Genomic DNA, 12,125 nt, shown 5'->3' with positions numbered 1-12,125 from the left:
TAGTTAATTTTTGACTTGCTTTTAAATAACTGGGTTGTTCCCCATCAAAGATTTGTTCTCTGTATGAAAAACGTGATTAAAATAGAGCTGCTTCTTTCAGTGACTTGATACGAGTGCTGTACACCCACTCCTTGTGCCTTGCTGCAAATGGCAGCAGGCCAAGGAACCCAAAGGACAGGATATGCGCTTACTCTTCCCTTCCCAGGACAGCTCATGAGCTAGCATTTCATGGTTTTATATTTTATTTATTTTAAAAAACAAAAAAAGTAAAGAAAGGAATATATACATGGGTGGTTTCAAGTTTCCATTTCAGGATAAGGCAGTTAAGTTTACATGTGTAAATGCCAGTACAGCTGAGCCCCTACATTTAGGGGGATGTTCTAGGAGGCAGGCTGCAAACACAGAGCAGCTTTGGGGAGCAGGTTCCCCTGAGCAGCCAGCCTTGAATGGCTCCCCAGGCAGCACATCCCAAACACATTAATCATTCACCTTGTGTGGTAAAGGCTGAGGCTTACAGAAGTGATGAGAAAGGCTGTGCCTGTCCCAGCCAGGGGAGAAAAGCCTTCCCAACCCCAATACCATGATGTCTCCATGGCACTAAAAGCAAGCAATGAACCAAAGCTGCTTCTTCAGGCTCTGACTGGAAGAGGGTCTAACCAGCACAGAGAGAGAAGGTGTGGAGGGAAGCATGCTGCCTCGCACCTTCTCCCTTGCTAGTTCTCTATATGCTTACTCACCACGACCTGCACAGCAACAGGGACAGCCTATAACCCATGTGCACAGTACACTGCAGAGATCTGTTCCTGTGCCGGTCATGGTGCCTGAGTATCCAGGTACCCAAGCCCAGGACAACTCTGTGCAACTCCTTCCCAGTGCTGAAGCAATTTGGAAAGAATACATTCTTTTTAAAAACCAGGTATGAGGCAAGTCCCAAATTGCTTAGACTGGACAAAATAAAAGAACTGTCTGCTCCCAACATTCGTCGTCCTTGCTTAGGTGGAAAAGAAAAAGAGAGGTAGAGAGTGGGCAGAGACTGACCAGAAGCACAAAGGCATTTTAAAAAAGGAAGAACTGACAGACAAGAAATCAGCATTTTTCAAAGCCTCAGCATTCATCCTGATAACTACCTTAAGTGAAGGTGTCCATTTAGTCACTGCAGTCATGAGTCTCCAAGACTACAAAGGAGAGCTTAAAATCCTGCAAGTGACCTTCTTTTTCAGTGCGATACGAACACTTACCATCCCACTGAAATAGCCCAGCCCCCAGGGTTGCGAGGCAGTGACTCCTGTAATGCAGGAATCTGCAGTCCTAAAGGGCAAAGGCAAGGATGTCCAAGGGTCCCTCAGATTAGCATTTTTTCCTACTTAAACTCCCTCTAAGCTTCCCTTCCAGCTTTACAGTCCCTTGGGCACAGGCCTTCATGGCACGAGTAGCACTGCTGATATAGCCAATTCACCAGCATCACAAGTTGCCTCAGAACACAGTTAAGTTTTTGGGGAAGCACCATGATCAGCAATGGTAAAACTCTGTCAGCAGGGGTGACAGACAGGAACAGCAGAAACAGTACAAGCAACTCAATAAAGCATGTGCACATGCAGAAACCTAAGTGTACTAGTCCTCAAAAAAGAGCATCCAGCATCACGGGGCAGGCACAGGACAGCCCCACTGCAGAGCACAGGCCTAAGGCCACCTCCTGTCCCAGGTCTGCAGCTCTCCAGAGAGGTCTATTAGTCTGCCCTCACTTCTGCCCTGCAGCAGCACCTCAGTGAGAGAGAGAGAGTAGCAGCTGACTAGACAATCATGAAGCTGCCTTTTCAATGGCAGCCTCCAGGTGCACAGCCTTAGACTAAAACCTCCCAAGGCTTTAATTCTTTGAGAAAACTTACTGTTCTTTGCTGTACATTCCATATAGGCAACAGAAGAACAAAAGGCATTTTAGAAAGAAGTTATTTGTTCTTACTCATGTAAGAGCCAATACATTTACCTTCTAAAATGTGCTACTAATATAGTATAAATACAGATCAAATACCATTAAGGTGACTGCCTTGTGAAGAAAAGGCAGAGATTAAAAAACAGACCTAGCCACTGAGAGTCTTCACTTGGTGCACTACTGGCTTTCAGGAGATCTGCGCTGCATCTGTTCTTGTCTTCTGTAAGCTCTCATAATACTATATATGCCACTGCCCAAGAACACCAGTGAGATGGCCGCAAAGTAAGAGGCATAAATCATGAACTGCAGAGAAGGGGAAAGAAAACAAAAAAAAAAGTGGTTAAACCAAGCAGTTACCAAATTTGTAAGAAGGTTAATACATGAGCTCCCCTCCTCTTCTAAAATATCAGGAATCAGTGATTACTTCTGTCAGCAAACCCTAGACCCAGAAACAGGTAGCTGAGAAGCTTTACATCTTGGTTTACTTTCCTCCCTCCCATTAGTAAAGCAAGGAAAGTCTGTCATACCTGGGTGAAGATGTCCAACCCAAGCCCACTGGCATCCACAACAATCAAAGTGAGCAAAGTTTGAAGTGCTAAGGCAATGAAAGTATTGACCCCGAACACCAGGGCATACCGCTCCACACTGAGATTTGTAGCGATCTGGAACCTGGAAAGGGATGACCAGAAATATAAGGACAGGCAAAAAGCAGGGAAGTACAAGAATAGAGGGAACATGTCTGGACAAGACAGCTATGCAGCCTGAAGCATTACACAGACTGGTCCAGTATTTTCCACAGCTAACCTCACACTGACAGTGTACTTCTCTAGATAGGATCATGAAGGTCTTTTCCAACCTTAATGATCCTGTGATTCTATGACAGACTAGCATAGAGGCTAGAAGAAGCCCACACAGACATCTAAACAGCTAAAACACCCTTTGGGACCTCTGTGAGTTTCATTCTTACTTGAAGCAGTGCTCCTGTCCGATGCAGCTAAAGCACCTTGTCACCCAGAGAAGATGCAACGTGCTCTGATCCCAGAGAGCTGTGGGCAATCTCAAAGCATCAGCCTACTTGCAGTGTGGTCCATAGCCTCCCACATCCTTCTGACCAAAACTCCTTTTGCAGTTACCAGCCTCATGATCTCCTCTCATACTGTGCTTGAGCTATCTTGTAGCAATTATGTATGTGTGGTTCAACAACAGCTGTGTTTTCCTCCCCAAAGTGACAAATAATATTGAAGAACTTTTCCTTCTTACAGGCTAGGGAAAGTTGACCCTACAACACAGGCAAAGGATTGTCCTCTCCTCATCTGCAAATACTTCACTCCAGTCATGTTTATGAAAAACATTCCCCTGGCAAGCAGGGCTATCTAATATTTAGAAATAGTCACTTTAGTGTCATAAGACTTTTAAGCTTGGGCAGGCTGCCAGACAAATATATTTCTGTGTCTCAGTTTCCAACCTGAATCACAATAGAAGCCCTTGCAACTTGATTTCCAGATTCCTGGTAGGCAAGGCTCAAGTTACATGGGAAATATGCCAGCTTTCACAGCAGCTGTAACCTTGAGAGGAATTGACGTAAAAAGATACTCACGTTGCTATCGTTATTAGCAGCATGTAGATAATTCTGAAGACAACATATGATGCATAGCACACCCAGATATTACGAACCGTGTCCATGATGTACACAGCAGCAGCAATAAGAAAGGAGAACAAGGCAAGTGCCACTTCACCCCACATTGCCCAGGATGTTTTTATGTGACCCACAACAAACACTGCAACAGCTCCTGTGAGGGGAAGGAAAGCATAACTGTTAGTAATTGCAATTGGAGAACTTTGGAGACTGTGTATCAGGAGCTGTGCAGCCCCTAATAGCCAAACATGATTGAAGTGGAGGACACTAATGTGCACACCCCTTAGCAGCTCTCCTTCCTGACCTGTCTCTCACCTGGAAACCGGCTGTAAACTCCTATTCACTTTTACAGGAACAAAAAACCCCAAAAACATAAAACCAAACAAACACAAAAACAAGCCCCCAAAATCCAAAGAGGTCAATGCTGACTGCCTCTGAAGTCTTCTCTCTGGCTTCAGAAGCACAACAGCTCCAGGACTCAGACCACTGCCACTCAGCCCTCTGTGCCTGACTGTAGCAGTGTTATCAATTGGGCTACAGAGAAATGCAAACCACGGTTCTCAAAAGCACTCAGCTAATTATTTTGTGGTGCTTTAGCAGGGGATACAAGAAAGACACTACCCACTTTGATACACAGCTGCTAGAGCTCTCTCCCAGGAGGCAGAAAATCCTACATTTACTGTCTTCATGCTGGGCTGTAAGAATAAGAGCAGGGGTCCAAATCCATGTCTCCGGGGATGCAGCCTAATCACAAGCTACAGTTACACACTGTTGATTGTGCAAGACCAATCCCTTGCAACCAGAACAGGTTTGTAACTCCTGCTGGATTTTATGAAGAGGGGATGGGGAGAGAAGACAGATCACAACATGGAAAGCATGTGATATGTCATGCAACTCAATGAGCAGACAAGGTGTGTTTCATGCTCTATCACAGCTGTAACTACCGAGAAGCCCAAATAAATTTCCATTTGAAATAGGCCTTGTTCTGCAAAGAAGACAAATAGCAACCAACAGCATAACGACACTGCTGTACATAGCAAACTAGATAAACAGCGTACTGACAAAGGGAGGTTTACTGGAGATATCTGAAAAACAGGATTGTATTCAGCATTTGACCACTGTACAGAAGTGCTACAGTGCAGTATCTAAGCTCTTTGTAGCCCTTCACTGGCCTGCTATCTTAGAAGTCCTTCAAGCACATGAAGGCTCCTTATATACCATCAGTGAGTACGAGCCTGAAACCCTGTCAGACCTCACATCAGTCTTGAGGACTAGTGAAAAAGGTAGCTATGCCAAGGGAAAGGAATTTATTTTCCCCCTCTGAACTCTTCTTTCCAGTGCCTGCTATGACACTACCTGAATGACATTTTGCTCTCTGAATGTCTGGCTCCCCCAGTAGCAAAACCTTGACATGTAAAAAGCAGCTAAGTCCTAGAGCCTTCTTTCTACTGTCACAGCAGTTATGAAATTTGGGAACAGACATTCAACATCTCACTCTCTGGGGGTCTTGTGGCCACTCACAGAGTCATACTCCCCCCATGTCTCAAGGTTGTATCAGCCAGACACCTAATTATGAAGACATATACAATCTGTGTCCTGCAATTAGATACCTACAGCTGGTTCAGTGGTTTCACATCCCAACCACATTTTGGATTGCCACATTTCCAAGAAGATGCAGAGATGCAGCTAAGCAGTCGGTTGACTTCACTAGAAATAATGCTATTTATCTTGCCTGGGACAGGAAGCTGACAGCCACATGAGTCACCACGCTCGACTCAAACCCTTCTGCAGGGCAGCACGGGTACAGACAGGGATGGCAGCGGCACCTGACATGAAGGTTGCCAAACGTTGCTCATAACTGAGCACAGAATGAGTAAGAGCCATGAAAAATAGCAAATCAGATCCAGGATGTACCAGGAAAGGTTATTTCTAGTAAAAGAAGAAAAGTGTATTAATGTTCTTCTACAAGTCTGAGGCCTCACTGAATAAAGCTCAGTGCAGCTCTGGTCTTCAAAAAGAATGCAACTCAAGGCTTGGTGCAAAGGGCAGCTAGTAAGATAACAAAGTGAACAAAGAGGTTTGCTGTGGGAAAATAACAGAAGATTGGCAAGGAGGATTGTAAACACGCTCAAGTGACTTGCAGCTTGAGGTGTTAAAAAACATATATCATACTCACTGCTGTTTGGTATTGTGTGTTGGACAAGTAGAACATCTGTGTTTAAATAGCATAGGCCTGTGATAGACTTAGAGGCACCCTACTGAACGTACTTGAGATTCCTGCCCTGCTGTGGGGAAGATCAAAGTGCAGTGGTAAATTACACCTGCATGAATCCCTGAAATACAGGCGAAAACAGCAAGTTCGTTGATCCACTAGCAAGGACCGAGCTCTGCAAGTGCCTGTGTTCCTGCTTGTGTGCCTGTGCCTGGGGGCTGCTTCGGGGATCCCCCAGTTTGTGAGGTAACAAAAATAAATCTACTCTTTGCATTTCATCCATGGTTTTGTGGTTGTTCCTGCATTCTGCCTGTGTTGGCTCACACACTTTACCAAAGAACAACTAGAAAAGCTTGGTTTCTTTGGTCCAGAACAAACAACAGGTATCTAGAGATAGGCTAGGATGAGATAATTTTGTGCTAAAATACAACCTTGGCGTGAAGTCAGAGATATATAAACTGCTCATTAATAAATTCAAACTGGAAATCAGAAGTCAAAGCATTTGCACTAGTGCCTAGGAAGTCACTAGGTACTTCCTAGTGCAAATGGAAGTGCACTGGATGCTCATCCTTAACAGGTCCCTTCCAGTCTTGTTATGCAGTTCAAGCTTTTAGTTGAGATTACTACTTCACTAAGTTTCACTTGTTCCAAGCAATGGATCTGTGTCAACCAGAAGGACTTTTTGTTCAGGGACAGCAGCTAATTTACTTTCGGAAAACATCATCCAAAATCATTCAAGCATTTATAAAAATGATACTAGATGGGGGAAAAAAAAAAAACATCGAAGAGGGAAACGAAAAACTTCAGTTTTGCATGAGTTTAGCGCCAACTACCTTTTCTTCCAATAGGTCCATTGTTCACAGGCCTTTAAAAAAAGGACCTTGATATCAAAGATGTTCATAATAGGTTTGAAAAAAATTTTTTTTTTTAAATCTGCCCACATTTGGGCACGCTATGGATCGTCTTTCCCTTGATACCAGTTCTTTCTTTCTTGGGACCAAGGCAGGATGGTAAAGGAAGCCAAATCAAACAAGAAATAAGAGCCACAGCATCACAGTAGAGTAGAGCAGCAGTATATGACTGCATGCTATTAAAATGCAGGTTTAGCACACCAAAGACTACTTAATAGCCAAAGTCTTCAGAATCAAGTTGCCAACAGTTTCAAACCCAACAAACACTGGATGGTAGACCAGCTTTTAGAACTATAAAACAGTCACCACTTCCCACTGAACGCCAAGAGGGTGCTAAGCATGCCCAAGAAAGTACTAAACCTTCCTTGTTTGTGTACCTTGGTTTCTTTTGCTCCCAAGTAGGTGATGTCCACAGCAGATGGTGGAACAATGGCTCCATCAAAGAAAAGGAATGTACTGCAGCAACACCTAGAGAGCCTCTGCAAGTGTATGTCAGCTATATTAAAAAGGTTTTATTCTAGTTCTGGTGATGGAACAGTATTAAACAACTTAATAAACAGATGTTTGTGTTGACTGACCTACCTGGCCCTTTCAAGTCAAGCAACTTCTTTCATCTTAATAGCTTTTCTGCTTAACAGTGCAGAAGTGACTACATGGTGGCTCACTGCATGCATACAGGAAACCTTCATATGTTCCCTATATTAAAAAGGTTTTATTCTAGTTCTGGTGATGGAACAGTATTAAACAACTTAATAAACAGATGTTTGTGTTGACTGACCTACCTGGCCCTTTCAAGTCAAGCAACTTCTTTCATCTTAATAGCTTTTCTGCTTAACAGTGCAGAAGTGACTACATGGTGGCTCACTGCATGCATACAGGAAACCTTCATATGTTCCCTACACTGCCAGAGGAAAAAAAAAAAAGCAATAAACCCATATGACTCTTAGTTTGACTTTAACTTAAAACAAGCTTAACCCCACTGCTACAGTGACAGCCAAGAACACACAGTCAGCCTAGAGGCTTCTGCCAAATATCTCGGAATGAAGATTGACTTGGGAGACTCCTTTAAACACCTACACACTGATTACAGGAATCAGGGCTGCATACACCAACAAACTCAACACTGAGTACCGTACCTGTGCACGTCACTGAAGACTCACCCTGAATGCTGAGGTTGCCTCTCCTGCATGCACAGGGGAACACAAGGCACTTACCAACCATGCTCTGGTGACCTTGAGGGACACAAGGCATTTCTCACAGCAGAGCAGGAGCTACGTCAGCAGCTTACCTAGCAGCGTTGAGGCCGCTTCCACAGCGCCATTGTAGATCTCTGTGCTGTGAGAAGGCAGCACCATCTCCCACAGGCCCTGAGCGTAGTTGATGACCTGGAAGTAGCCGCAGGTGGACAGTGCCCACCACACCGACCAGCAGAGCATGGTCTGGGAGGAGTAGCACTGCAGGAAGTCCTGCCAGAGATCTTTGAGCACCTTTACAATGTCTACTTTCTGCTCCTGCATAGATTGGAGAAGGAAAAGGAGAGAAATGTTATTCCATGTTTATAAATACTTCACACTGCTCCACAAAATTGTCCCTTTCCAGTGGTCTTATCACTGGTGACTGACAATACCACTCTTGGACAGAAACCCCACAGAGTAACAAATAAAAAGCTTTCCCATGCCACAGTCCCAGCAGTTGGTCTCTGTTCCCTTACATGCAGAGGAAGGGTTCAGTCCCAAGCACCCCTCACGCTCTGGTTCTTTCACACAGAGAGCAGAAACTATTAGCTGTTGGAAGTACTACGTGAGCAAGTGAAGGGTACCAGAGAGAAGAGACACAGGAGAATGTGACACAATATCCACTTTGACAAGACAGCATGAGAAGCCAGTCATTCAAATCATGAAGGCAAAAGCATCACTGACACTTTTCATAAGTCCTGATCCAAATTAAATCAAATTTAGTAGCGCAGAGATTGTGAAACCCACTGGATGCATATTTTTTCCCCCACAAAGAAGTCAATTTTCTTTGGTAGTAGGATTCAGGGATTATAAATACTCAAAGAAGCGATCTCATTATGCTGCACTCTACCCCTGTTAATGTTCACCAAGGCTCTGAAGGTGACAGATGTTGCCTGAGGATCTGAAGAGAAATGGAAGCTGCTTTCACCAGACATTACTATCGCAAACAGCAGCTCCTGCATATACAAGCGCTCTGACAAATGTAATGAGATAGATAAAAATAAAGCTTTCCCCTCCAAATCTTTCTAGAAAGAGCACAAAAGGGACAGACCCATGAAGTTATTTGAAAAAACTTTGAAGATAGCTCAGATCCAGCAACAGGGGATGACGACAAATGAAAACTGCCTTTTATATACAGGCTGCTACAGTCCTGCTCCTGACTACTTTATGCCAACAGCAGCAGAAAAAAATGAACTTATCTTTACTTTGTAGACAGAGCTGCTAATTATGTTTGCTACACATACACACACAGAGTCTTTGTAGACAGGCAAGACCCTTCTCATGTAAGTCAGAGCAGTGACTACTTCATATGAGACTGGGACGATCCCCAGGGCCCACCCACCATCTCTAGCCACCTTGAGCTTGGAATCCCCGCTGCGAAACAGAGCCCTGTGACAGGACTGAGCTATTGCACATTGTGCTATTGTACATCCAGTTGCGGAGCAGCTTCCAGTCAGCAACAGCAACTTCAGGCTCTTGGCAGCATGCCCTTTCCATGGGGAATTGTGCAGTATGTGCCTGCGAAAGACTATTCTCCATAAGCAATAAAACACATTTTAAGATCTTTCTATTAAAACCCCCAAAGACGATAGCCTAACTGCATTCTGAACTCCTTTTTTTCCACTCCTTGAAGCATCGCTGATTTCTGAGCATCTTCATTAAACACCACACAGTCCTGTTGATGCTTTGCCAATGGCAAAACGCTTGCTCCGCACATGGACACTGTCCCTCCAAAGCCCAACAGAACAACTTGGGAAGAGGTCAGCCCGCAGCAACGCGACTTCAGCAACTTAACTCCCACACAGAAGGTTTCACACAAAGCTCAAGTTTTGGTGCAGGAAAAACAGGGAAGGGAACCATCACATACACTGCAAAAACTGATTTGGCACATTCAACCCAAGCATATGCCTGATAAGACAGAAAAGTCCACCCGCCCTCCCACCGCCTGGAAATCCTGCTTCAGTACAATTGCTCGTACAGCCACTCATTCATGTTCGTGAAATACAGTTGCCATTACTTTCGTGAGGACTATCATCACACAGCAATGCTTCTCAGCTTTTAGCACCTGGTGTAACTGAACCCTGGAGAGTTACGCAAGTGTACTTGCTCCCTTTTTAAAATTTTCACCATTAGTTTGGAACCACCCTTGCTCTCACAGGATGGGAGTAAGATAAACAGAAGGAACAGATAAGTGATATTCATGCTTTAGTCATTATTGGCATGAATTTGTCTTAACAAATACCCTTCAGCATGCAAGTACATCATAGTTAAAAATACTTTTGCTCACACAAGACTGTGCTGGATGGGGCAGGATTAGGTCCCTGGAATGTTAATACCTTTAATTCCCAGCTGTAGCCAAAGAAGGCTGAAAGCAGCCCCGGATGCTGCCTCCCCCAGCCCAACTAACTGGGGTTTACTTGCTAAATGAAATACCCATGAGTTGACTAAAGCAACAGCTGCACTTGCCTCCCAGCTTCTTCTCAGAACGAGCACAACCTCCTCCTGACCGAGGAGCAAGGCCGACCTCTCCCCAGGCCCTCGAACCCCCCTGCCGCAACAGGCTCTCCATACATCTGCATTACCTGCAGCAGCATGGCAGAGACCTGCCCAGCAAGCAGCCACACACACGCATCAGGCCTCAAATTGGAGGCCGCCCACTCGTCACCTCATGGGACCCGACACATCCCACCACCGAACAAGGGCGCCTGCACGCTTGTTTCCACACAAGTGACTTTGTTAGAGGTTACGTAGCCTGCAAAAGCCGCAAGTCGGGGCACTACCTTGGTGCTCTCATGGACTGCGTTAAGCCATCATTATGCAGAGCTCTTTCCTGCAATTTATCTGTGTTCTGTCCATTTATAACTAATCAATGTCAGCCTGTAAGTGCTCTCAAGGACTACTGCAGTCTCCCTCCCGGACCAGCTTCCTTCCAGGATCATAAGACAAAACTCAATTACTACACAGCTTATTACTGCACAACTTGCGCAACAGTTGAAGTAACGAGTGTTTCCAGAATGTAAGTGCAGGAATAATTGCCTCCTTTCTCTAAGTTGTAGGGTGCATCCGGAAGCACACACAGAATTTGGATATACACACAATTTTTAGTGCCCCACAGATGTCCCGTGCTTTGTTGAGCAGCAATTTGATGCCCAGAGAATTTTAATCACAGCCCCGTGAGACATGCAGAACAATTTCAGAAAAACAAAGGAGCAGCCTAACAGGCTGCAAAAGGAAGCCAGGAATACATTTTCCTGAAGCAGGATAAGCAAAGGAATACTTCTTGCTGTTGGATATTACTTCTCTACTGCTGTGTGTGTGTATATATACATATGCAGATAGGCATGCATACATACATGCATGCGCGACAACCACATCAGTACTGCATATTCTACTTACATAAACCCAGGGCACAACTCACCTGTTTCTCTGCTGAATGACCCTCCCCATTTAAGGGAACTTTTGTCTCATCCTCCCAGCCACCTGCCCTCTGCACACTGGGATGATCTTGGACAGCCGATCCGTTTTTACAATCCATGACCTTCATTTCCCAGCTGAGCGGCTGACCTGAGACGTGATGAAAAAAAAGGCTTTTCTGTGGCATGGGCAGGAACCACGCTGTGCCAAAGGCAATGGAGACGCTGGTTAAGGAGATAACGTTCAAGCTGAAGAGGGACCATCCTGCCACCGACACAAGGACCTGCCCGGACACCGAGCCCACTGTGTAGCCCACCAGGGTGGCACTCCGGCAGTAGCTGGTGACCTTCTGGTACAGGTTGACATCGACGACACTGTAGATGTAAGAGTAATAGGCAACGTCGGTGGCCGTCCCTATCCCGTAGAAGAACTCGAGGAACTGGATGGCCCGCAGCCCCTGGGCGTACAGCAGCATGAACCAGGTGACGATGAGGCTCAGGCCCTGCAGCAGGACCACGGGCTTGTACCGCAGGTAGTCCGTGGCCAGGAACACCGGGAATAGCAGTGCCAGGTAGGAGTAAGTCCACACCGGGTAAATCTCGTTGAACACCTGGAGGGGGAAGAGGACAGTGGTAACCTCCAGCACCCACGTACTGTGAGCAAAACACAACACGCCCAGGTAGGGGTGCGAGGTGCCCAGGGCCGCGGTACCTGGGTCTCGGAGAGGTTTTTGTGCGGCCCCAGCAGGTAACGGGTGAGGAAGGGCTCCGAGGGCCGCACGCTGCAG

General features: G+C 45.5%; 1 protein-coding gene across 1 annotated transcript; it reads right to left on the bottom strand.

The window, feature by feature from the left end:
- Window positions 1-2,107: 2,107 nt before the first annotated feature.
- On the bottom strand, window positions 2,108-12,121 carry SLC19A2 (solute carrier family 19 (thiamine transporter), member 2; the record flags this gene model as incomplete). Its single annotated transcript, XM_010288206.1, has 6 exons — window positions 2,108-2,233; window positions 2,458-2,599; window positions 3,528-3,720; window positions 7,978-8,200; window positions 11,343-11,948; window positions 12,050-12,121. Coding segments are annotated over 6 exons (1,362 nt in total), but the record flags the coding sequence as incomplete, so codon positions are not given.
- Between the last annotated feature and the right edge of the window lie 4 nt (window positions 12,122-12,125).

The sequence above is a fragment of the Phaethon lepturus genome, unplaced genomic scaffold (genome assembly GCF_000687285.1).
Source record: "Phaethon lepturus isolate BGI_N335 unplaced genomic scaffold, ASM68728v1 scaffold21675, whole genome shotgun sequence".
Lineage (NCBI taxonomy): Eukaryota > Metazoa > Chordata > Aves > Phaethontiformes > Phaethontidae > Phaethon > Phaethon lepturus.
This window is presented reverse-complemented; position numbering and strand designations above follow the sequence as displayed.